This window comes from Hordeum vulgare, chromosome 7H (genome assembly GCF_904849725.1).
Source record: "Hordeum vulgare subsp. vulgare chromosome 7H, MorexV3_pseudomolecules_assembly, whole genome shotgun sequence".
Lineage (NCBI taxonomy): Eukaryota > Viridiplantae > Streptophyta > Magnoliopsida > Poales > Poaceae > Hordeum > Hordeum vulgare.
The window spans coordinates 623,857,164-623,880,803 of record NC_058524.1 but is presented as its reverse complement, the minus strand read 5'-3'; the positions used below and the strand labels follow the sequence as shown (position 1 = coordinate 623,880,803).

The window sequence follows — 23,640 nt, the reverse complement described above, 5'->3', positions numbered from 1 at the left end:
AGTCATCATAACTTTCTCCTGTCATACAGGACAAGGCCTTTGCCAAAATTTCTCCCGCCATACACGGATTGTTGACATAATACAATGTCAATTTTACCCAGTTACGTAGGTATTTTTCCCAGACTTTTCGCGCCATGCGGGTAATTCACTGTAAGGGACATAAATGCCATAATTGGCTCTTTTGACTGCATATTCAATCATCAAATTCAGAAATAAATCTGAATTATGTTCGACACACATGCTTGATCTGACGTTGGTCAAATTAAACATGCATGTTGCTTGTTTCATCTCAATCATGTTGACTGGAAAATGACACTTCTTCATAGAGAGTACATGAAAGACATTCGTCAATCAAGACTCTCAATGATATATCTCTTTTCTTTTCTTGAATTAATATCCAAGAGTTATTTTCTTGTGAATCCATTCTTTAGAGAGAATATATTCCCTCAAGTTATGACCTTTCTTTTTCATCTTTCGGGTCACTAGTACCCAACCATTCGCTTTCATGAATGAAAGCATGAAAAAAAAACTTTTAGTCTGGGAGAGCTTAGGCAATAAACAGACAATAATGAGCATAAAATAACACTACGTTGGTCTGGTTAATATTATGTACATTAAACCTTTTAAAACTTTCTTGTATATTCTAAATAACCGTTGTGGCAGAATTAGAATAAAACATCATCCTTCTACATTAATTCCATGTCACCGTTGGGCAGAAATGGAAATAATGCATGTAACTCATAAACAATGTGATGATATTATTTCTATTGAACAACTTTGCTAAGAAATAATCATCAGCATTAACCATATTACAGTAGAAAAATAAATATGCATTTCTCTATCTGTGCTATGAAAATTGATCACTTTGATACAAAATTTATCAAAGATTTAAGCTTTGAACATAAGATGACTCATACAATTATAGCATTGTTATCATCAACGTTGGTCAGAAAACAACAATACCATATTTTAACTTTAAAACAAACATTTTTCTTTTGTCATAGCGAAAACTATCTTAATCTTATTTTACCCAAAAGGGAAAAAACATTGCTTTGAAAAGCTCTTCCAATTAAATTTTTCCGTTGGTTCCAATTTAATTGGAGCATTAACCTTTTTACTTTGTAGCGGAAAAACATGAATATAACTCATGCACCTTTACAGAAGAATATTATGCTAAAATGAAAATAAAATAAAATTCATGAACTTTATAATCCCTTTCATAAAATTCATGAACTTTTCTTATTCTGAAAATATTCTTTTATTTCCAGAACCTTTTACTTTTCTTTTCAGAAAAATAGTGTTACTATTCTATCTATTTTTACATAAACTTTGAACATTTTCCTTTCTATTTTCTAAACATATTTTCGTAAGGAAAAAATGCATAGAAAAAGCATTTTTAAATCTCCCTAAAGTAGACACAAAATCAAAAATCCTTTAAAACATTGTGTAGCTGGCGGCCTGGCGCTGTTGGCAGCGCCCCCTTGCAGCCCGTGAGGCCCACCTTTTCCTGGCCTGGGCTAGCCTTACCTCCGGCCTAGGGGCCTCACGTCGGCCGGCCTGAGGCCTGGCGCTGCGTGTCTCTGTGTGGCCCATTGGCCCGAGTCGACCTGGTGGCCCGCATCTGCATTAGGTCATTGCCCTGGACCGTCGGATTAGATCCGACGGCCGGGCGCTATTATCGCTGGGATAAAATCCCTCTCCTCCACGCCGCTTTCTCATCTGGCTGCACCATTCTGCTTGCGAGACAGAGAGGTTCTCGTCGCTCGTCTCTTGGCAGGAGGTTCTCCCCCTCGCGTCCCTTGGCAGGAGAGGACGTCTGCCGAGGCTCTCCCCCTCGCGCCCCTTGGCGGTGGCCGTTGTTCCTTGCGCCGGCGGCTTCCTGGCCTTTCTTCTCTGTAGCGTGCCCTGCTCGCTTTCGTCTCGCGAGGTGTTGCGCTCGAGCGGCTGGCTCTGGTCGCCGGCGCCGGCAGGGACCTGTTGCGCCGCGCCGAGCGCACCTCTGTTGCCTGTGACGCCGGCTCTTCCTCCCCCTTCCCTTCGCGCTGCTCTCTGTCTTTCGAGCGGCGCTCTTTGGCTCCCAGAGCCCTTTTCCTTGCATCTTCGGCGCTCCATTGCGTGGTGGTTTTCTTGCCCTGCCGAGGTGATCCCGGATCTGGCCGCCGGCATGGGGCTACAACCCCACATAGCCGGTTCTCTTCTTCCCTTTCTTTTGCCTTAGCTCGACCAGCCCCTCCCCCCTTCTGAAACGTGGACAGAGAGAGTAATGGGCATCGGTGGAGCAACACTTCATGGCACTGTGGCCTTCCTTTTCGCCGGTTGCGCGTTCCCTTTGCGGTGAGCGCGCCGCCATCGAGTGGGTCGGCCGTGGTGCCACTTTTCTTTCGGTCCCGCAATCACATGTCATGGTGGCTCCACTTCCGTTCCTTTGCCGGCGCGCGCAAGCACCTTCAAGGTGAACGCGCCACCGTCAAGGGCGTGGTGGTGGTGCCCTTTGCCCTGTTTGGGGTTTTTCCTTTGCATGTCCCCCCTTTTTTTGTTAGCCTTTTGGATCAATCAGGTCCGTTCTTTGCCACTGGAGAGGTTGGTTCTTCTTCCCCACACCTCGGCATGCCGATGCGTGTGGGGATCGAGAGGAACAGGCACGGCTTTGCGGCGGCGCTTCTTTGCCGGAGATAACTCCGGTGAATTCTTTCTTCTCTTTGAATTTTGCCCCTCTCGGGTTCATGTCGGGGAGGGGAATGCTTTCTTGTACATATTTAAACCGAAAACACATCAAAAGCCTCGTGGCTCATGATACCATTGATAGATCCCGTTGATCGTCAAGGCTAGATGAGTTCGGTGTGAGTGGTGATTTATTACCTTGTTGTACACTCGATGAGCTCCCTCCAGCGTCCATCGTGACGTGGTGGCGACGGTGGGAAAGCAGAGAGAGATGCGGTAGCGGCGGTGATGGACTTCCCATCGCTTCAGTGCTACCCTCTGGATCGGATTAGGGTTGAGAGTGGGGAACCAGTGGCGGCGGCGAACCTCGTCTCTTGTGTCATGGTCCCCACCTTCTCTATATAGCACTGCGCGACAGGGGCCCACCAGCCTTGTTTGGGCTGGACGCCCCCGATCAAGGCGTGGGTCAAGGTTCCAATGGACCGTTGAGTCATTGAACGAGAGTTCAACCTAACACCTTGGACATATTATCCAATGTTTCCTTCTGTTTCAGTCTTTGAGACCTTCTGTCTTATACCTCAAACAGATATGAGCTAGCATTTCATCCCTAATGTGTTCAGTTAATTGATTCCTTACAGTGGACCGAGAGGCAGCATGGATGGTACCAAACAATCGATCTCTTTTCGAAAAAAACGATCGATCTATCGTATCCGATTCCGATGCAATACTATCACTATCAAACTTGCAAGAATCACTATCACTATCAAACATGCATGGAATTACTACAAGCAATCTAGCTTCTCCTCATGCCGGTCCACCACCTGTACCGCGTACTGTCCTCCTCCTCCACCTCCTCCGGCGACGGCTTGACATCTTCGTCGAGAAAGTAGTCCATGCGAACGATGTACTGGTGCTCGAACCACCGGCGGTTGCGGCCGAAGCACTTGCGCAGCGCCGCCGTCGCCTTGATGCACGCCTCGACGTTGACGACACGTGGACGTCCATTTTCCCTGTCCAAGGGGTTGCACTCGTTCGTTGCCTTGATGAACTTCTCGAGGCACCCGCCGTTCTCCACGTGGTGCAAGACCACGTTGAAGTCGCACTCGGTCCCCATGAGGTGCCGGCGGTAACTTATGTGTTACTCTCGACCGGTTGATATATATAATTAATTTACTGTACTCCCTTCGTTACGGTTTAAAAGGTGTGCATGAAAATTCTCTAGACCCTAGGTTGTTATTGATTGACTGTAAAATGAGTTGAAAAATAACATTCACACTATGCATGCATATAGAAATAGTATAATGAAGTACTAATTAGCTGTTAGGAGTAAATGCAATACGCCTTAAACCTTGTGTGTTATGGAAATGCACGCAAACTTAACCATATCTTCTAAACCTACTCTCGATAGCTCGGATCAATGTGCACCCGCCGTTGCAAGCATATACTGTATAAGTACGTGCGTGCAGGTCGGAGGCTTGCCGTGCAAGGAATGTCCAGAGGCGTTTTGATTTCTCTCCCTAATCTATACCTAATAATAAGCGGCTATTGGTTTCGTCGAAAAACCCACCACAACATTTTTATAAAAAAAACCCTATAATTTTTGTATTCAACCCACGCTACATCATTATCTGCAACGCAAAAGGAAAAAATGATTCGCTGCAAAAATTATACCCGTACGCATCGCCTCCTCCCGTCGACCCTGGGTCACCCTGGCCTGTGTCCAGGCCGCCGCCACACCACTCGCCGCCGCGGCCGACCTCAACCGCTGCCGATCTCAACCCACCCTCCTCCGCGGCCGTACCTCTCCCCGCTCACTGCCCCCATTGCAGCGCTCGAGCGCATCGCATCGACCCTGTTCCACCCTGGCCTATGCCCGGGCCGCTGCCACACCACTCGCCGCCGCGGCCGACCTCAACCACCACTGTTGTCGATCTCAAGTCACCCTCCTCCGCGGCTGTACCTCTGCCCGCTTGCTGCCCCCGTTTTGACGCTCGAGCACAACTTCTGGATCAAATCAACGCGACATTTATAGTGACTGGGGATGATGCATCTGCTAGATGCAGAACAACGGCGGCGAGCAGATAAGGCGCGGTGGAGCGAAGTACTTGCAGGTGGAGGCGGGCCTCCATGGCTCACACGGAGAACTCCGAGGTTATGGCGTGGCAACAGCGACTCCTTATGGCCGGATAGAGGCGCCTAATCCTTGCTCCCCTCATCGTATCTCCTCCTCCGGAAAGAACTCATCATCTGGTGAGATCCCCTCCCCATGCCTCCAAACGTGTGCCCGGCAAGAAATTTTGTTTTATGGGGATTTGTTTGCTGATGAATGAATGTATTGAATGTAAGATTGTATTGTTGTAGAGACAGAGAATGGAACACCACCTTCAGTTTGTCATCTGATCCCACATTCTCTACCCCATGAGTGAAATAAGATAACAGTCTGTTGATCAATTCACGTAGCCTCTTTGTTTTGCTTTTGCTTGTCCCGCTCAATTTCTCATCATGGTGGAATTAACAATGGACGTGTTGACTTCTCAACAAAATAGGATAGGACTGACTAGATTAGTTAGTTAGCTTATTATTTTATAATAAATCAAAATAATTATAAAAAAGATTAGAAGCGTGTGGTATTTTTTTCTCCCGTTACAACGCACGGGCCTTTTTGCTAGTAATAATAAAGCGCCGATCGCTTCTGTCGTACGTCGCCGGTGTTTCTCCAAAAAGGCCCCTGCGTTTTTCAGTATTCAACCCGCACTTCTTTTTAAGTATAAAAATGGTTCAGTTAGAAACGTTTTACAGAAAAGCGTCTGTTTATTTTGATAATTGAACCCGCAGTCCTCCCCTCCCCCTTTCACTTTTGGTCAGCGTTTTGGTCAGCGTGTTCTTATACGTACATTACATAGCCGAGAGAGAGAGAGCAACAGGGACATCTCATCTCCCAGTCGCACTCATCCACTCGCCGCTCGCTCCCCAACCAGCGAGCAGCAACAAGCAAGCATCTTCTCTTCTCTGGTGCGGCGCCGTTCGTGGCCAAGACGTATGGGATGGTGGACGACCGGGCCACCGACGCCGTCGTCGCATGGGGGCCGGCCGGCAACAGCTTCGTCGCCGCTGACTCATTCGCCTTCTCAAAGATGCTGCTGCCGCCGCACTTCAAGCCCGCCAACTTCTCCCGCTTCGTCCGGCAGCTCAACACCTACGGCTTCCGCAAGGTTGACCCGGACCGCTGGGAGTTCGCGCACGCCTCCTTCCTCCGCGGCCAGACGCACATCCTCCGCCACATCGTGCGCCACCAGAGCAACACCAAGCACGGCAAGGGCGACATTGAGGACGACGACGAGGACAAGAGCAGCAGCAGCGAGATGCTGGCGATGGAGGTGGCCCGGCTGAGGAACGAGCAGAGGGCCACGGAGGAGCGTGTGGCGGCCATGTGGCGCCAGGTGCAGGAGGCGAAGCGCCGGCCCAAGCAGATGCTCGCCTTCGTCCTCAGGGTCGTCGGTGACCCCGACGTGCTGCACCGCCTCGTGGACAGCTCGGGCAGCGGCCCGGGCGAGGGCGCGGAGGTCAAGAGGCCGCGGCTGCTCCTCGACAGCGACGGCGCGGGGGACGACGGGCTGTCGTACCACCGCAGCGGCAACAACCAGCGCCCGGAGGCGGCCTTGGTGCCGGAGCCGAGCGTGGACCTGTACTTCGCCGGTGGCAACGGGTTCAGCGATGTGTAGATGGACGGCTCCCCGCCCTACGGCTTTCACATGAACAGCGGCTACTGACTGCTTCTCTGGACGCCGGCTGTCGGTGCCGGTGCCGGTGCCGGTGTATGTAGATAATGTCGACACTAAGCCATGCCCGCACACGATGATGACCTAGCAGCTCTAGGTCGCGGGTGAGCAACGGCACACAGCAAGTCGCCGGGCGCGTGTGCGTGGGCAGCGGAGGCTAATCGCGTGGGAGCTACGCCCCGTTAGCTACAAAACCGGTCATAGTTATTGGCTGGGTGTGATGCATGCATGCATGGGTTAGTGGGCGTTGTGGTGGCTAGGTCATGTGTGCGTGCGTGTGCTGGTTTGTGTACCTGATTATAAAAGCCTCCCGTGTGTACTGTTTGTAAGAGCCCCGGCGTGTGTTACCGAGCGCCGGTATGTGCCGAGCTGTAGGCGCCGGTGGGTTGTCGAGCCAAGTAAGAAGGATCTAAGAAAGATGTAGTCTTTGTTGGGACTGTGGTGTGTACGTACCCGGTCAATGTGATAGTTCTCCTAGGCTGTGTCGAGTGTGTGCGTGTGTACCTCAGTGTATGCATGTTAGAGGAAGTTGAGATGAATAGAAGCCAACATACAAACCGTTCGTCGGCCCGGGCGTTCGTCGTCGGACGTGTGTTTTGTTCATCGTCTTTTACCTCCATCCGGCGTTCGTCGTCGGAGGGCTTTTCGGCGTTCGTCGCAGTGGGTTTGGCCCGACAGATAAAGGAAGGTAGGTACATAAGCTCTGATTTGTGGCTGTACACGCGCTCGAAATCATCAATGGAGTATTGTCTTTTTTTACTGCATTTTAGCTCAGCAACTTTGGTCAGGTCAGATGTGCAAAACCAGTTTTGTTTGGTGTGAGAATCTTTGAACCAAGCCTTGCACGACAACTCAGAAGGGGGAGAACTCCCCTTAGTTGTACCATCTATCCGACAGCTCTAAGTGCCTTAATCCCGATTCACATCGAGCCCCGATGATAATGTCCGGGGAAGTGGTCATGTTGGCGTGGAGGGTCTGCTCCTAATGTTGGCAGCAATGTGTCAATAAAAGAGCGCCAAGCCTTCTAAACTCTTTACTTTCCGGCAGTCATATTTTGGAAGTGAAAAGTATAAATATAAATTAATGTTAATTGGAATTGCTAGATATAAATATTAATATATGGTCTATTTGAAGCTGCTACAGGTATGTGAATGACGCACAATTACTTTCGCATCAAAGAAGTAGTTGTTGATCTATCAGATCTATAACTGTTTAGATCTCTGTAATTATTTTTATTTAGGATTTTTGAATATCAACAACTTACTACGAATAATCCAGTTTATTTAGAGTGAGTTGAAGGAGTAAGTTTTATTAGCACAGAAGAAGATTACGAGCTTTTGGAATACAATAGAATTTTCATAAAGTGGATCCTTATGTATCTTACAACCAATTTCATTGGAAAATTTCTTACAACACGTGAACATGTCCATCATTCAATATACATATATGACAAGGAACATAAGATGGCTTAATCTGTAATCCCAGACAACATGAACCTTTAAAGAGAATAATAATGGGAAAGTGAGATGTTTGCCCTATTGCGATGCACACCAACTCTTTTCATGAATGGCATTTTTTGAACCAAAAAATATATCATTTTTAAGACCATTTTTCTATTAAATTAAGATATGTCTTATTAAGCCGGACATATGTTAACTGAATGAAATACCTACAATAGAGACGGTGAGAATAAAATAGTATCGCCGCAAACCAAACAATGCAAACGTTTTTAGCCATTTTACAAAGATGGCAAGGCCGATAGCATAATTCTTCATGTTGAGAATTGTTAATGTGGGTCATAAATCAAACAATTACTCGTGTTATAGGTTACAGGATGTGATGTTCTTTTTTCTTCCGGTGCAACGCACGGGTATTTTTACTAGTAGTTTCCTATGAACACACGGTCTCCAATACGCGATTTTGGTCGTTCGGGCATTGGCTTTTACTTGAAGTATCAAAAGAGTCCGTGCAATTTCAACGTAAGTAAAAATAACACACGCTTTTAATTCAATAATCATGCTTAAGGCCTTAATAGGTTCAGGTCTTCACATGACATCATATTTATGTTACGGACGGTGGCCTCACTGTTCACACAAAGAATACATATTTGAATGTGATCAGTTCTAAGGCATCTCTCTCCCTCCCTCTCTCTCACTCATGCACACTCCCTTGAAACAAGATGGCAAATATATTATTTTTTTCCGTGAGGTTTTTTAGAAGTGGGCATGCATGTTAATTTTTCCGGTCAGGAATAAAGAGTTTTTGATAGCCGGGCCAAGATCTTAGACGTCAGATCGTTCCGTGCACTATGCCTATATATGGGAGGCGTCGGCCAACCCCGCCTCTCCGGAACCTATACAAGAGAGGGGTGATTAGGTTTTGGGGAGCGATCTCACGCGACTGCTCACCGTCGTTCGTCTTCTTTGTCTATGTCCGCGTTGCCTTCGTGATCACAATGTCTAACGAGACCGAACGTGCCATCGCCAAGAATATCGAAGCCGACAGGAAGGAAGCCGAGGACGCTGCCGCCGTCAGTGCTACTGCTACGGCCAACTGACCTAACGGAGGATATAATTCGTTTATCCCGCTCCTGATTGTTACTATCTTAGCAGTACTAGTGATATGTGTAGATGTTTATACTATCCGTCTAATACGTGATAATATGGTCAAATATCAGTATGTGCTTAGTACTGATTGCGTCATGTTCACGATTTATTCTTGGATTAATTTAATTGAAAAATAGCCTATTTGCTCAACAATCCAAAAACCTAACATCTGTAGGATTTTTTGGAGTTATGATTTTACTGCTGCACTAAAACCGGATAAGTTTACCGGTACATATTTTAAACGTTGGCAGACCAAAATCACCTTATAACTCATGGCAATGAATGCGTTCTTGATAGCAGGTGCTACTCCCATAGGAACGATCACCCCTGAACAGAAGAAGGCATACTAGTTTGTCCGACAAGTTCTAAGCGTGATTGGAGATAAGTTGGTTCACGCATATTTACATATGCAGATTGCCAAGTACTAACGGGAGGCCCTGAAATGTAAATTGGGTGATACTAATGTTGGCAGCCAGATGTATGCATCTAGAAGTTCCACAATTACAAGATGGTCGAGAACCGTTCAATATCGGAACAGGCTCATGAGCTATAGTGCATTGCTAAGGAGCTTGAGCTTCTGAAGTGCGATTTATCGGGCAAATTTGTTGCGGGGTGCATCATCGCTAATCTCTCGAATTCCTGGAGAAACTTTGCTACTACTCTGAAACATCAGAGGAGTGAATTATCGGTGGAGGATGTCATTGGCCATCTGAGTGTTGAGTAGAATTGAGAATAAATGACTCGCTCGGAAAAGAGACTGAAGGAACTTTTGTCGCCAATATGGTGCACCATAGGATCTTCAATTCCCACAAGTCCAAGGAAAATAATTATGTACAACCGAATACCGACTTGAAGAGTAAGGGCAAGAGGACCTTCAAGAATAATAATAAGGGAGATGGTTGTTGCACTTGTGGTTCGGAGGAGCATTGGGCCAACAAGTGGCCAATCGAGTAAAAGAAGCTAGGACAGGGCACTAAGTCTGCCAATATAATTGTGAGCAACAATGAGAGTGGTGCATATGGGTACGGTAATTATTTTTAGTTTGTGAGTCCACCGGTTGGTGGATGGACATAGGTGCGAATATTCATATGTGTGTTGACATGTCACTGTTTTCTTCTTACCAGGCTATTACCAGGCTATAGGTCACGGGTCTGTGTTGATGGGGGATAGTGCGAGTGCTTCTGTTTAGGTGTTGGCACGGTTGATCTGAAGTTTACTTCGGGGAGGACCGTGCAGCTGAAGAACGTGCAACATGTCCGCGTCATCAAGAAGGATCTTGTTAGTGGCTCCCTTCAATGTAGAGAAGGGATTAAATTGGTCTTCGAGTCTTATAAACTAGCTGCTATGAAATATGGACTTTTTGTTGAAAAAGGTTATGGATGCGGAGGACTGTTTCGCTTTTCTATCGCAATTTTTTGTAATAAAGTCGTGAACAATATTCATTTGAGTGTTTATGAATCTGAAGTCTGGCGTTGACATCTTTTTCACACTAGTTTCAGTGTTATGACGCGGCTAGCTAAGTTGAATTTAATCTCAAGTTTCACTTTAGCCAAAGGTTCTCACTTCCATTCATGTGTGCAAGAAAAGCAACCTCGCAAGCCCCACAAGGATGTGGAGGACAGACACTTGACGCCACTAGAACTCAGACATTCTGATCTTTGTGAGATGAAGTGTGTGTTGGCTAATGATGGAAAGAAACATTTCATGACACTGATAGATGACTCCACTAGATATTGCTATGTATATATTAATTACTAAAGATGAGGCTCTACACTATTTTAAAATCTATAACACAAAAGTTGAGAATCAACTTAAAAGGCAAATTAAACGAGTCTAGTGAGACCCTGGTGGAGAGTACTTCTCAATTTTGTTTGATTCATTTCGTGTGGAACGCGGTATTATTCATGAGAGAATGCCTCACTACTCACTCCATCAAACGGGGTTGTCGGACAGAAAAATTGTGCTCTAACTGATTGGGTTAACGCCATGTTAGATACGTCGGGTTTATCCAAGACAATGGTGGGGGAGGCTATGTTTACTTCATGTCATGTCCTCAATAATGTTCCGACAAAAGATAATGAGATCACTCCTTATGAGAAATGAGCGAAGAGGAAAATGAAACTCTCGTACTTACGTACTTGGGGCTGTTTGGTTAAAGCAATGTGTCGATCCCCAAAAAGTCTAAGCATGTACTATGATAATTTGGGCTATGCTAAGAAAAGAGTTGGCTATATATTTCTAGTAGAGAAATTTAAGGTACCTGACATGAAGGTAGGGAGTCTAAGGATGCTACATTCTTTGAGGATATTTTTCAATCAGAGATATCCAAAGAACTTCTAGATAGGAATCGGAGGAGACTCCCGAGCCTGCGGTTCCTATGGAATATTATGAACAAACACATGATGAAAATCCTATGGAGGATGACAAGTAAATAAGTACTTGTGATCTGCATTGCGTTTTTCCCCGAAGAGGAGGGGATGATGCAACTGTTGGAAATATGCCCTAGAGGCAATAATAAAATAGTTATTACTATATTTCTTGTTTCAAGATAATCGTTTATTATCCATGCTATAATTGTATTGAATGGAAACATAAATGCATGTGTGGATATATAGACAAAACGATGTCCCTAGTGAGTCTCTAGTTGACTAGCATGTTGGTCAAGGATGGTTAAGGTTTCCTAGCCATAGACAAGTGTTGTCACTTGATGACGGGATCACATCATTAAGGTAATGATGTGATGGACAAGACCCAAACTATAAACGTAGCATATGATTGTGTCATTTTGTTGCTATTGTTTTCTGCATGTCAAGTATACATTCCTATGACCATGAGATCATGTAAATCACTCACACCGGAGGAATGCCTTGTGTGTATCAAATGTCGCAACGTTACTCGATGACTATAAAGGTCCTCTACAGGTATCTCCGAAGGTGTCTGTTCAGTTAGGATAGATCAAGACTGAGATTTGTCACTCCGTGTGACAGAGAGGTATCTCGGGCCCACTCGGTAATACAACATCACAAACAAGCCTTGCATGCAATGTGACTAACGAGTTAGCTACGGGGTCTTGTATTACGGAACGAGTAAAGAGACTTTCCGGTAACGATATTTAAATAGGTATGGAGATGCCAACGATCGAATCTCGGGCGAGTAACATACCGAAGGACAAAGGGAATGATATACGGGATTGTGTGAATCCTTGACATAGAGGTTCAAATGATAAGATCTTCGTAGAATATGTAGGATCCAATATGGACGTCCAGGTCCCACTATTGGATATTGGCTAGAGAATGTCTCGGTCATATCTACATACTTCTCGAACCCGCACGGTTTGCATACTTAAGGTTCGGCGACATTTTTGGTATAGTTGGATTATTGATGTTGGTAACCGAATGTTTTTTGGAGTCCCGAATGAGATCCCGGACATCACGAGTGTCTCCGTAATGGTCCGGAAGCGAAGATTGATATATACGATTGTTGCATTTGGCTTCCGGAAAGATTTCGGGCATTACCGATAAAGTACCGGGAGTGGCGAATGGGTTCCGGGGTTTTACCGGGATGGGCCACCCACCCGGGAGAGAACCTAATAGGCCCATGGGTGTCGCACCAGCCCTTAGTGGGCTGGTGAGGCCAGCCCAATAGGGCTATTTCGGTTAGAGAAAAAATAAAGGAAAGGAAAGAAAAATAAGAGAGGAGGTGGGCAAGAAGGAAAGGACTCCTCCACCAAACTGAATTGGACGAGGAGACCTTCCTCCTTGGCTCGGCCGACCCCTCCTACTATAAGAAGGAGGCAAGGCATCCACCCCTTGGTTCCTCCTATATATAGTGGAGGTTTGAGAGGGTTTTAGCACCTCAAGCCTTTGTTCAAACCTCTCTTCCTCCACTACTTCGTGACACATCGTAGCTAGATCGGTACGACACGACAAAGCCCTGCCAGAGTAGCTCCACCATCATCACCGCCACGCCGTCGTGCTACCGGAGAATTCAGCTACCTCTTCGTCTCTCTTGTTGGATCAAGAAGGCGGAGATCGTCATCGAGCTGTACGTGTGCTGAACGCGGAGGTGTCGTCCGTTTGGAGCTAGATCGGGACGGATCGTGGGACAGCGATGATTTGGATCGCGAAGACGTTCCACTACATCAACCGCGTTTCTTAACGCTCCCTGCTTAGCGATCTACAAGGGTATGTAGATCCGATCTCCCTCTCGTAGATGATCATCACCATGATATGTCTTCGTGTGCGTAGGAAATTTTTTGTTTCCCATGCAATGTTCCCCAACAGAAAGACAGTATAGATAAGTATTTTTCTCAGTAGGAAAAAATGTTATCGAACCAATAAGAGGACCACACAACTCCCGTCTTCAAGACCTACACACAAAAGAGCAAACACTTGCACCCAATGCGAGCAAGACGGTTGTCAATCCTCTGAACTCGCTACTTGTAAGTAAATAAGTAGTATAGATGATAGTTGAATAAATATAAATTGTAAAATAAATAAAAAGGAAATAGTGGCAGCAAGCAAATAGTAACGTTTGTAAATTTTTATGGGAATAGACCTCGGACCATAGTGTTCTCTAGTGCCATCTCTCTCGAAGAAGACATACGGTGGGTAAACAATTTAGTGTTGGGCAATTGAAAGAAAAGTGCATAGTTATGCAATATTTATTCATGGCAATGATCATGTGTATGTAGGCGTCACATCCATAAGCAAGTAGACCGACTCCTGTCTGCATCTACTACTATTACTCCACCTATCGACCGTTATGCAACTTGCATCTAGAATATTAAGTAAAACAAAGTAATGTTAGGAAAATAGTGACATGATGTACACAAAGATAATCCAATTAATATGAATCAACCCTATAATTTTATTCTTAGTGGTAGAAATACAAATACCTGTCATGTCCCTTGGATTGGGCACCGCAAGATTAAACCCCACTACAACGTACCCCTCTCGTTGATGATAGCTAAATCTAGTTGGCCAAACCAAATCAATAAATCAGAGAGATTTACAAAGCTATAATAATCATCCAAATAAGAATCAATTAATAATTTAGAGAATACTCAAATCCTTTTCATGAATAATCCGAACATTAACCTACTCATCGGGTCCCAACAAATGCACCACACAAAGTGATTACATCGAATAGATTATCGCAAGGATGCGATGACCTTTGTATTGAACAAGGTATATATAGAGAGAGCCATATATATACTAGCTATGGACTCGTAGGTCTGTGGTAAACTACTCACACATCTCCATGGGAGAAGCAAGGTTGATGTAGAGACCCTCCTTGATTGATCCCCCCTCTGATGGGGCACCGGCGGAGAGAGTGTTGTGGGAGCTCCCCTAGGGTTTTTAAAATATACGAGAATTTATAAGCCATAGAACAAGGTCAGGAGAGCCGAGGGGGCCTACAAGCTACCAGGGTGTGTCCACCCCCAGGGCGCGCCCTGTTGGCTTGTGGGGCCCTCATGCGGCCTCCAGACTTCTCCACAAAACTTCGAGGTCTTCTTTTGGTACAGAAAATATCATCAAAAGGTTTCGTGGTATTTGGAATTGTTTAGCATTGTAAACCTAAAAATCCAAAAACATGTAGAAAGAAACAACTAGCACTTGCCATTCGGTTAACAGATTAGTGCTAACAATTAATATGATTCAGCAAATAAATACGCAAAAAGTATCCCAGAATGATAATATTGTAGCATGGAACAACAAAAAATAATAGATACATTGGAGACATATTAGAAACCCATGGTAGGGGTAAGAGACAAAGGAATGCGAAGACCTTTCGTGATGATTTCCTGGTCAACCTCATGGACGATAGTCCCAACTCCATTTCAAAAGTGTATGCATCTCTAGATGCTAACTACTGGAAAGATGCGGTCTGCAACGAGATGGATTCCATCATGGCTAATGGGACATGGGAAATTACTGAGGGTCCCTATGGTTGCAAACCATTGGGATGTAAGTGGGTCTTGAAAAACAAGCTTAGCCCAATGGTACAATTGAAAACTACAAGGTCGGGCTTGTGACCAAGGGTTATGCCAAGAGCGAAAGAAGAAGAAGATTCCTTTGATACTTCTTTTCTTGTGGCTAGATTGACCACCATTAGAGTATTATTCTCGTTGGTGGCCTTGCATGGTCTTCTCATCCAACAAATGCATGTTAAGATAGCTTTCCTAAATGGAGAGATACACGAGGAAATCTATATGCAATACCCAGATGGGTTTGTAATAGATTGTCAAGACGGAAAGGGTTCTAAATTGCTGAAATCTTTATATGGACGGATACAAGCACCTAAGCAATGACATGAGAAATTTAATACAACTCTAACATCTCTTGCTTCGTTGTTACTGAAGTTGATAAATGTGTATACTATCTCCATGATGGGGCGAAGGAGTTATATTGTGCTTGTATGTTCATGAACTGATATCTGGAACTAACCTCATGATGATTGAGGACGTTAAGTTATTTTTATCTCAAAACTTTGAGATGAAAGACCTTGGGGTGGTTGATCTTATCTTAAACAACAACTTACTAAGAGATGATGAGAGCGGGATTACACTTCTGGAATCCCAGTATGTTGAGAAGATTTTGAGTCGTTTTCGATATTCGGCCTGCCAAACTTCTCGAACAGCATATGATCCTAGTGTGCTCATTCGAAAGTTTGGTGGAACAACTAAAGATTAGTTGAGATATTTTCAAATAATTGGTTCACTCAAGTATCTTGCGAGCGCAACGAGGCCTGACATCGTGTTTGCCGTGAGAAAATTGAGCCGGTTTTTGAATAATCCGGGTGATATACATTGGCATGTTGTTGAAAGAAATATAAGCTATTTGAAAGGTACTATGAACTATAGAGTTCACTATACTGGGTACCCTTCGGTTCTTGAAGGGTATAGTTATGTGAATTGGATCTCTGATGCTGATGTGATGAAGACCACAATTGGGTACTATATCTTGGAAGTCTTGTAACAAACGATCTTAACAAGATCGACAATGAAAGCAGAATTAACAACATTATACACATCTCGTGTCGAAATAGAATGGCTTTGAGATCTTTTGATAGACTTGCTAGTTGTTGAGATGTGGATTCCGGCTATGCTTATGAGTTGTGATAACTGGACATTTATTGTCAAAGTAAACAGTTCAAAGGACAACATAAAGTCCAACAAACATATAAGAATGAGACTGAAATGTGTTAGACGTTTAAGAAACTCTAGAGCGCCGGTGTTGGATTATATACAAACGGCCAAGAATATGGTAGATCCCTTTATTAAAGGGGTATCACATGTTGTGATAGAAAATGCATAGATGGAGATGGGTATGAGACCCACATAAGTTTCCATTGTGCTAACCCAACGTACGTGATCGGAAACCCAACGAAGTAGGCCCTGCAAAAAGAAGCTAGTGGTGAACTCACGAGAGTAACTTTACTACCCAACTTAGTTGAAGATGCAATACTCTCGGAAATAACATATGTTAGGTTGACTATTGTCTTAACGCGTTCCATAGCTTATATAAGCAAGATTTTATCCTACGGAGCGATCTTTGGAGGAACAAATGTAGATGAGTTCGACTTCTGGTCACATTGTATGATATTTCGGTGATTTCGAGAAGCTCATGAATAGGCCAGGAGTGCCACTATTATGCTCCACCCGAGAGGTCCGCCTTCGGCATCCTTGTAGTAGTAAGAGATGTGGTGAAACTTCTTTATGCCAAATTGACAATTCAAGGCATAGTCCGTTGTTTAATTGTTAAAGGAGTGTAGCTACACTTGCTTTAAGTGAAGTTCAACCTTAATAGGTCTTCACTAAAATACGGGTATATTGAAACAATGATTGGAAAAAAAAGACATAATGAGCCCTCTAAATCTGGTGGACGACTATTCAAGTATGGAATGGGATTTAGGCCCATCCAACAATTTTTGAAAATCTCTAAGGGCCAATGTAGGTGTCATGAAAAGGGGATGGTGGGAACATTAATACCACCCCGGGAGTTGGAGGGGAGTTGGACCTCCTTGTAAGGGATTCTCTTCCACGTACTATATGAGAGCTTGAGAATAGAAGTGATCCTCGTGCACCCCTCCTTCGCCACCCTCCTCGCCACGCCTCGTCAGTACGTGTCATGGGTTGCGGGATTAAGCCTAGCCGATCTCACACATATGCACTTATTTTTTATGGTCAGGAACATAGAGTTTTTAACAGATGGGCCACGATCTGAGACGTGAGATCGTGGGATGTTATGTGCTCGGGTGTGGGTTCAGTCCATGTCTCTCTGTGCGGCTGCTCCTATATATGTGAGGCGTCTTCCAGCCCTAGCCGTCACAAGAACATATCACATCTACTCCACGCGCACCGCCTCTATCGTTCCTTTTGCTTCTACTGTCACCGACGATTCCTTCCCATTCACCACATACACGGTGAACGGGAGAGCAGGCCTTCCAAACCCCGCCTCTTCGGATCCTGTATGAGAGAGGGGCGATAGGTTCATCATCACCATGTCCCCCGATGCTGAACTTGCCACTACCGAGAAGATCCAAGCCGTCAAGAAGGCACCCGAGGACGCTATCGCCGCTACTATTGCTGCAACGGCCAACTGACCAAACAGAGGGTATAATTCGTTTTTCTCGCTCCTGATCATTATTGTCTAAGCTATACTAGTGATATGTGTGGATGTTTCTACAATCTGTCTAGTACACGATAATATGGCCAAATATCAGTATGTGCTTAGTACAGTTTGCGTCATGTCATCATTTATTCTTGGATTAAATTAATAAAAAAATACCTATTTACTCAACACAAATATCGTACTTTCCATTAGTTTCCATATCCTATATTAAGATCAGAAACCAAGCATAGCATACCGAATTTCTGAAAGACGAATATGGGAAGTTGGACTTATTTTTGTATCTAGCACATGAAAATTGAGTCAATGTTTCAGCCTTTTATTTCCATGAAGGCATGTTCAAAAGCACCTGTTTTTTTAGACTCATCATGTATCTTAGCAATCAAACACGACTAACTCCATGGATCAAATAGACACACCATATTATTGGAGAGGGAGTAAGGGAGAAGGGGTGATGTAACTGCTTGACCGAGGAAAGCATGGCTTCAATTGAGAATAGTAGGTTCATCAATCCAATTCCAAGCACGAGCAACTTCACATCACTACACTCGAAGTTCATAATCTATTCATTAGAGCACCTTGGAGTAAAATGTTCAAGCGCGAAGAAGATCCTCTTCCAAAGTTGTTTTTAATATCAAATGAAGTGTATTAGAACGCTATAATGTGTATGCGAATGTACAATTTATGGTGATTTGGAGAGCGGCATGCTACAAAACCTGAATAGTTGTAGATATCTTGTGAATGATCCTAGCCTTTTGCCAATAAAAAATAAAGTTATTCAGTTTGCGCACAGAAACAATATGATTTGTGCCGGATGAGATGGATAACAAATACAAAGAGCCTTACTATTATTAAATCTGAAGCAGGTAATTTCAAAATGTATATACCACATTATTTACTATCATCCATTTTTAAGAGCTTTGAGTGTTGGTTGCAGACCAGCCTTTTCAAGTATACCATTACATACAATGTCGAGGATACAAAAAACAGAAATTATTGCAACTAGGTCAGACGTAGGATGCAAAATTATAGAGCTAAGAAAGTGTTTATACCAACACTCAATCGTGGGATCTTAAAAGAAGACATAGACCTCAGAAGCCATACCATTCCTAACATATAATAATGGATGCAAATATCAATAATCATTTAGCAGGTATTCACTAAGAAGCTAGAAGCCATACTCTTAAACAGTAATCTAACTGTCGTAGACATCAGGAACTATTATTCTCTGAATCTTACACCGTAAGCTTCTAAGTATAGCCATTACAACAAGCAATCACTGAGTATCCAGCCTCCAATTTTAGGTTTGAAATCAACAAAGCTGCAATAAAAAGTTAAATGCCATGTCCATCAGTATGCCATTCAGATTTCAATGAAATCTCATATGAACTTAGCAAGTTAGCATTCAGGTTTGAGTTTCAGAATTAATGGATATTTGCAATACAAGTCTAATAGGTTCAACAGTACCAATTATTTCAAGGTGATTGCTAGAGATTATCCTACCAACTTTGAACTATAGTATTATTACCCAGTGTTAGTGAGTTCAGTCCCAATAGCGAAGGACTCTTGTTCGATAGTCTTCCTTACAGGGGTACAACAACCATGACAATATTTTCTGCTTTTGGTTTCTCCCCCATGCCTAACTACCAGAATGCGTACTTCTGTGTCTACTTGTGTCCTGATTACAAGATTCAAGTATAGATTCAGAAACTTCGCTATCATACAATTACTACAAACTTACCCGTTACATGTAGTGTTAGAGCATACTTTCTCATTGAGTTTGAGTTAAGATAGCATGTTGGAAACTTGTTGTAAAAAACGTTTTTGTGGGGGCCAATTCACACACCCAGCCAACACAAAAAACGGACAGCTAGCGTGGTCTAATCGCGTGGCCACTAAGATCTATCGGCATCAACTTCTTTGCATATGCTTAGTGAAGGGTTTTATTAAATATCTCAGTTATGCTATTTTGGCCGGAAGATTTTGTACTAGCAGTGAGGGAACACGAACGAAGTGTGAACAATGAACTAGGTATAAGTACTGATCGTGAACATAATGAGAAACTTCATCCACAATTAAACAGAAAGATAATTCAACACAGAGACGTCCATCCACAAGTAAACAGAACGATAATTCAACACCAAAATAGCTTGTGCTTGTTACATCCAGAAATACTGACTTGATCGCTCATGTAATCGAGGTCTATACCGAGATACTATATAGAAGGAAAAGCAAATTCAACACCAAAATAGCTCGTGCCTATTATATCCAGTATATATATATAACTATGCTAAGATACTAATCGATCTAATTAACCCATCTATGTACTAATAAGCGATGCATAGCATAGCGTGGCTGTGGCTTATTAGCTTCTCCTCAAGTTAGTCCACCACCTGAAGACGGCTTTCTCATCTTTATAAATCTGCCGCTGCGATGGGTTGGTGTCCTGGTCGAGGCCCTCGTCGATGCGGCGGAGGTACTGGTGCTTGAACGCCTTAGGGTTGCCGGCGAAGCACTCGCGCAGCACGGCCGTGGCCTTGACGCACGCCTCCACATCAACGACGGTCGTGGCTTGGGGACGGCACACTTCCATGGCCTTGTGAAGTCGTCCAAGCAGCCGCCGTTGGTCACGCGATGCATGACGAGCCTCTCGTCGCACCTGGCGCCGGCCTTTGATGCTTCGCGTGATGCATGGCTCGCTTCCAGGTACGTAAAGAAACTCATGGCGTTAGCTAGCTATGCTAGGGTTAACACCGAAATCGATCGATTGATCCCTATATATATATAGGAAATAGTTGCCGACGAACGGGTTTCTTGATTGATATTCCAAAAATACTTTTTTTTAGGGGTAATATTCCAAAAATACATAACCGCACATATCAGTATCACCTTGGGGCCCGATTAATTGCACCGTCAGTCAAGTCAAGTAAATATCGTGTACTACTAAAAAAAAAAGTAAATATCGTGTATAATCCATGCACGATACGCGCGCTGCATCCGCGCGTGTTACCTTTTTTTTTCCTATGCACCGTCTGTCAAATAAAAAAAACTTTTAAGTGACACGTTTTCTGCTAAATAATCTTCAGCCTTTTCTCTTTTGTCTTCACTAGTAAGCTTGCACGTGCAACACACGTCTCGGTTAAATATGTTCTTTATGAATATTAATGATTCTATCATAACATAAATTTACTTTTAAAACAGTTGAAATCTCATGGTGTAGTTGCAGATGAGAGGTGAAATGAGCACACTTGCAGTTGCAGCTACCTGAAGCGCCCCCAATCAACTGGAAATACTGAAATGCATGCAGATGTGTGTGATAGTAGGAAAAATAAAGTAACATACTGCCTGCGTAGATGTAGATGCTGTTAGTGTAGTCCGGATGATATGCATGCACATTGTTTAGTTGACGTCTATTACAGCCGCTTTACGTTAGATAATTCTTTCATTCTTTTATCATTGATGACAACAATGACTCGTACAAATGATTGGAAATATTGTGCTTTCTAAATTAATAGGCACATGTCCATTGCTTAGCAAACACAATTGATCATTAACTAGTTGACATAAAATCAATTCATCAAGAAAATTTAACTGTGGTCTATGGCCATCCATGCACACCTTGCTAGTGCATCTCGACAACCAATGTCATCACCAAAACTCGCCAGCATCCACAGTGCAATATAGATATACATGTATAATAGACAAAATTGTTTTTCATTTATCACATCCATGACTTCTTAAACTATATAACTGCCATAATACGCCAGTTATCTCGATCTTAGAGTCACCATTGTATCTAATCAAGAAAAATACATATTTAATCTAGTTTTATTCTAGGTTGTGCCAATGAAAGGGCCATTGCCAATAAGCACCATGAAGAAAAAATATACAAGCGTGTGTACAGAGGCAATGCAAATTAGTAGTTTCCACATAAGCTGATCAAATGATGAAGGTTCTGAGATACAAGTTTGCCCATCTAACAAGAAAAAACATTGCTAGTTAGCAAACCAAGTTGCAGCAATATAACATCCTCGTCCCTGTGGCTGCTCCAAGCAAAATCAGGTACCAGTGAAATCAACACGAGAAACAATGCAGATACAAAAACCACTAAAGATAGAACCACCCTTACTCATAATCTAGAGGCATTTGTGGTCATTTATTGTTCATCCTTCCATGGCAAGGTCGAAAGCAACGAAGGTATTTGCAACCTGATATTTGGAAGCTAGCCATGTATCTGACCCTATTTTTGCGAAAGCAAATAAATCAATCTCTATGAGTATTAACACATTTCACTGATAATCAACATAACTCTGCAAAGAAAAAGGCAAAAATGAGAAGGAGATTAACAAACATAGATGTACATATGCTACATCAATTTGCATCTAATCTTCTCACTGTGTTCCCAGTCTGCAGTATCTTGCCTTCCTCATCCAACCTGAATTGATAGAGAAAGTCCCCTGTAGCACTTTACTTTGTGAGGATATAGCATGAGTCAACAACAAATTTATCGTTGTTATTCATGGCAAGATAATAGATCATTCCTAAATATATATTTTGTTGGATGTTGATTACTGGAAAGTAATACCAATATGGGCTTACATGTTACATTTATGCCAACAATGGATATGAAAATTAGAAGATCAAAATGTGTTTTGTTGTGAAACATTTCCATTGCATGTACATAACATGTTATGTATCAGGTACTCCAAACAAGAACATTCAACACTTCTGATTCCAGAAAGACTTAGAAATTATGGTGCCTAAATATTTATGCAGAACTGGTACATTTTACGTGGATACCTCGCACATTATTTAGAGAGTATCTTTTTTTCTGTTCTTGTTACACTGGAAGCAATGTACTCTCTAAATGAAAACAGACAAATGGTCATCATATATGAAATATGACAGTACCTGACACAGTATATGAAGCCGTAGATTTTGATGTAATACTGATATTCACTCATCCAAACTCATATAATAGTTTCTCACCTGCAAATCCTTCAGCTGTTGTGCTAACATATGAAACGTCTTCTTGATCTCCCTTACCTGAATTCTATGATAACACAGAGCTGAAGTCGAAAAATAAAACCACACCGCAGGACATCTACGGTCTATGTTAGACAAAAATAGACTTAAAAACACATACAGAGCTTGACATATCACCCTGCAGATCTAGCTCAATATGAGTTTAAATAAGGATTTGAAACCAGGCTACATAGAGTTTGACATATCACCTGCAAATTAGTCATGTTAAATTTCACAAAATGTCCTTACAAAATTCACAACTCAAATCCTTTTTAGATTCTAACCAAGAAGATGGAATTCAAAATCATGTTTTAGAACTCTGCAATCTCTAACTGTAATCTACACTCACTAGTAGATAACATGGTTGTAGTCCCGGTTGGGAAGGGCCTTTAGTCCCAGTTCACATACACGACTAATAAGCACCCCCCCCGGGCCCCCTAGTCCCGGTGGGCCACAAACCGGGAACAAAAGTCCCACCACGCGGCAACTAGTGCGCACCAGGAGCTGGGGATCTTTAGTCCCGGTTTGTGTCACCAACCGGGAGTAGGTGTTTAGGGGTTTAGGATTTTTGGGTTTATGGTTTATTTATTTTTCATTTTGTATTTTCCATTCAGTTCTTTTTCATTTCGGACTTATGTACACATTATGCATATATAATAGAATTTCTGGTACGACCAATCATGCATATATATATATATATATATATATATATATCATAGAATTTCTCGATCATGCATGCACATATGTATATACAATTTCTCCTACAATTTGCAGATCATTACATGCAGACATTAGGTCTAATAGTATGCTCTATTGGGAGATATGACCTGCTCAACAAAAAAAATACCGCAATTTCCTCTTAAAATGCTTGTACGCGGTCCTTTGGTAGGTGCCTATCCCGCATCTCCGTCATCTTTAAAGAAGGAGACCAATATA

At 43.2% G+C, this 23,640-nt stretch overlaps 1 protein-coding gene across 1 annotated transcript; it reads left to right on the top strand.

Annotated features, from left to right (window-relative positions):
• Positions 1 to 4,718: 4,718 nt before the first annotated feature.
• On the top strand, positions 4,719 to 6,383 carry LOC123409604 (heat stress transcription factor C-2a-like). Its single transcript, XM_045102460.1, has 2 exons — positions 4,719 to 4,772; positions 5,565 to 6,383. The coding sequence occupies exons 1-2, from the start codon at positions 4,719 to 4,721 to the stop codon at positions 6,381 to 6,383; spliced, it is 873 nt and encodes a 290-aa protein (XP_044958395.1).
• The last annotated feature ends 17,257 nt before the right edge of the window (positions 6,384 to 23,640 follow it).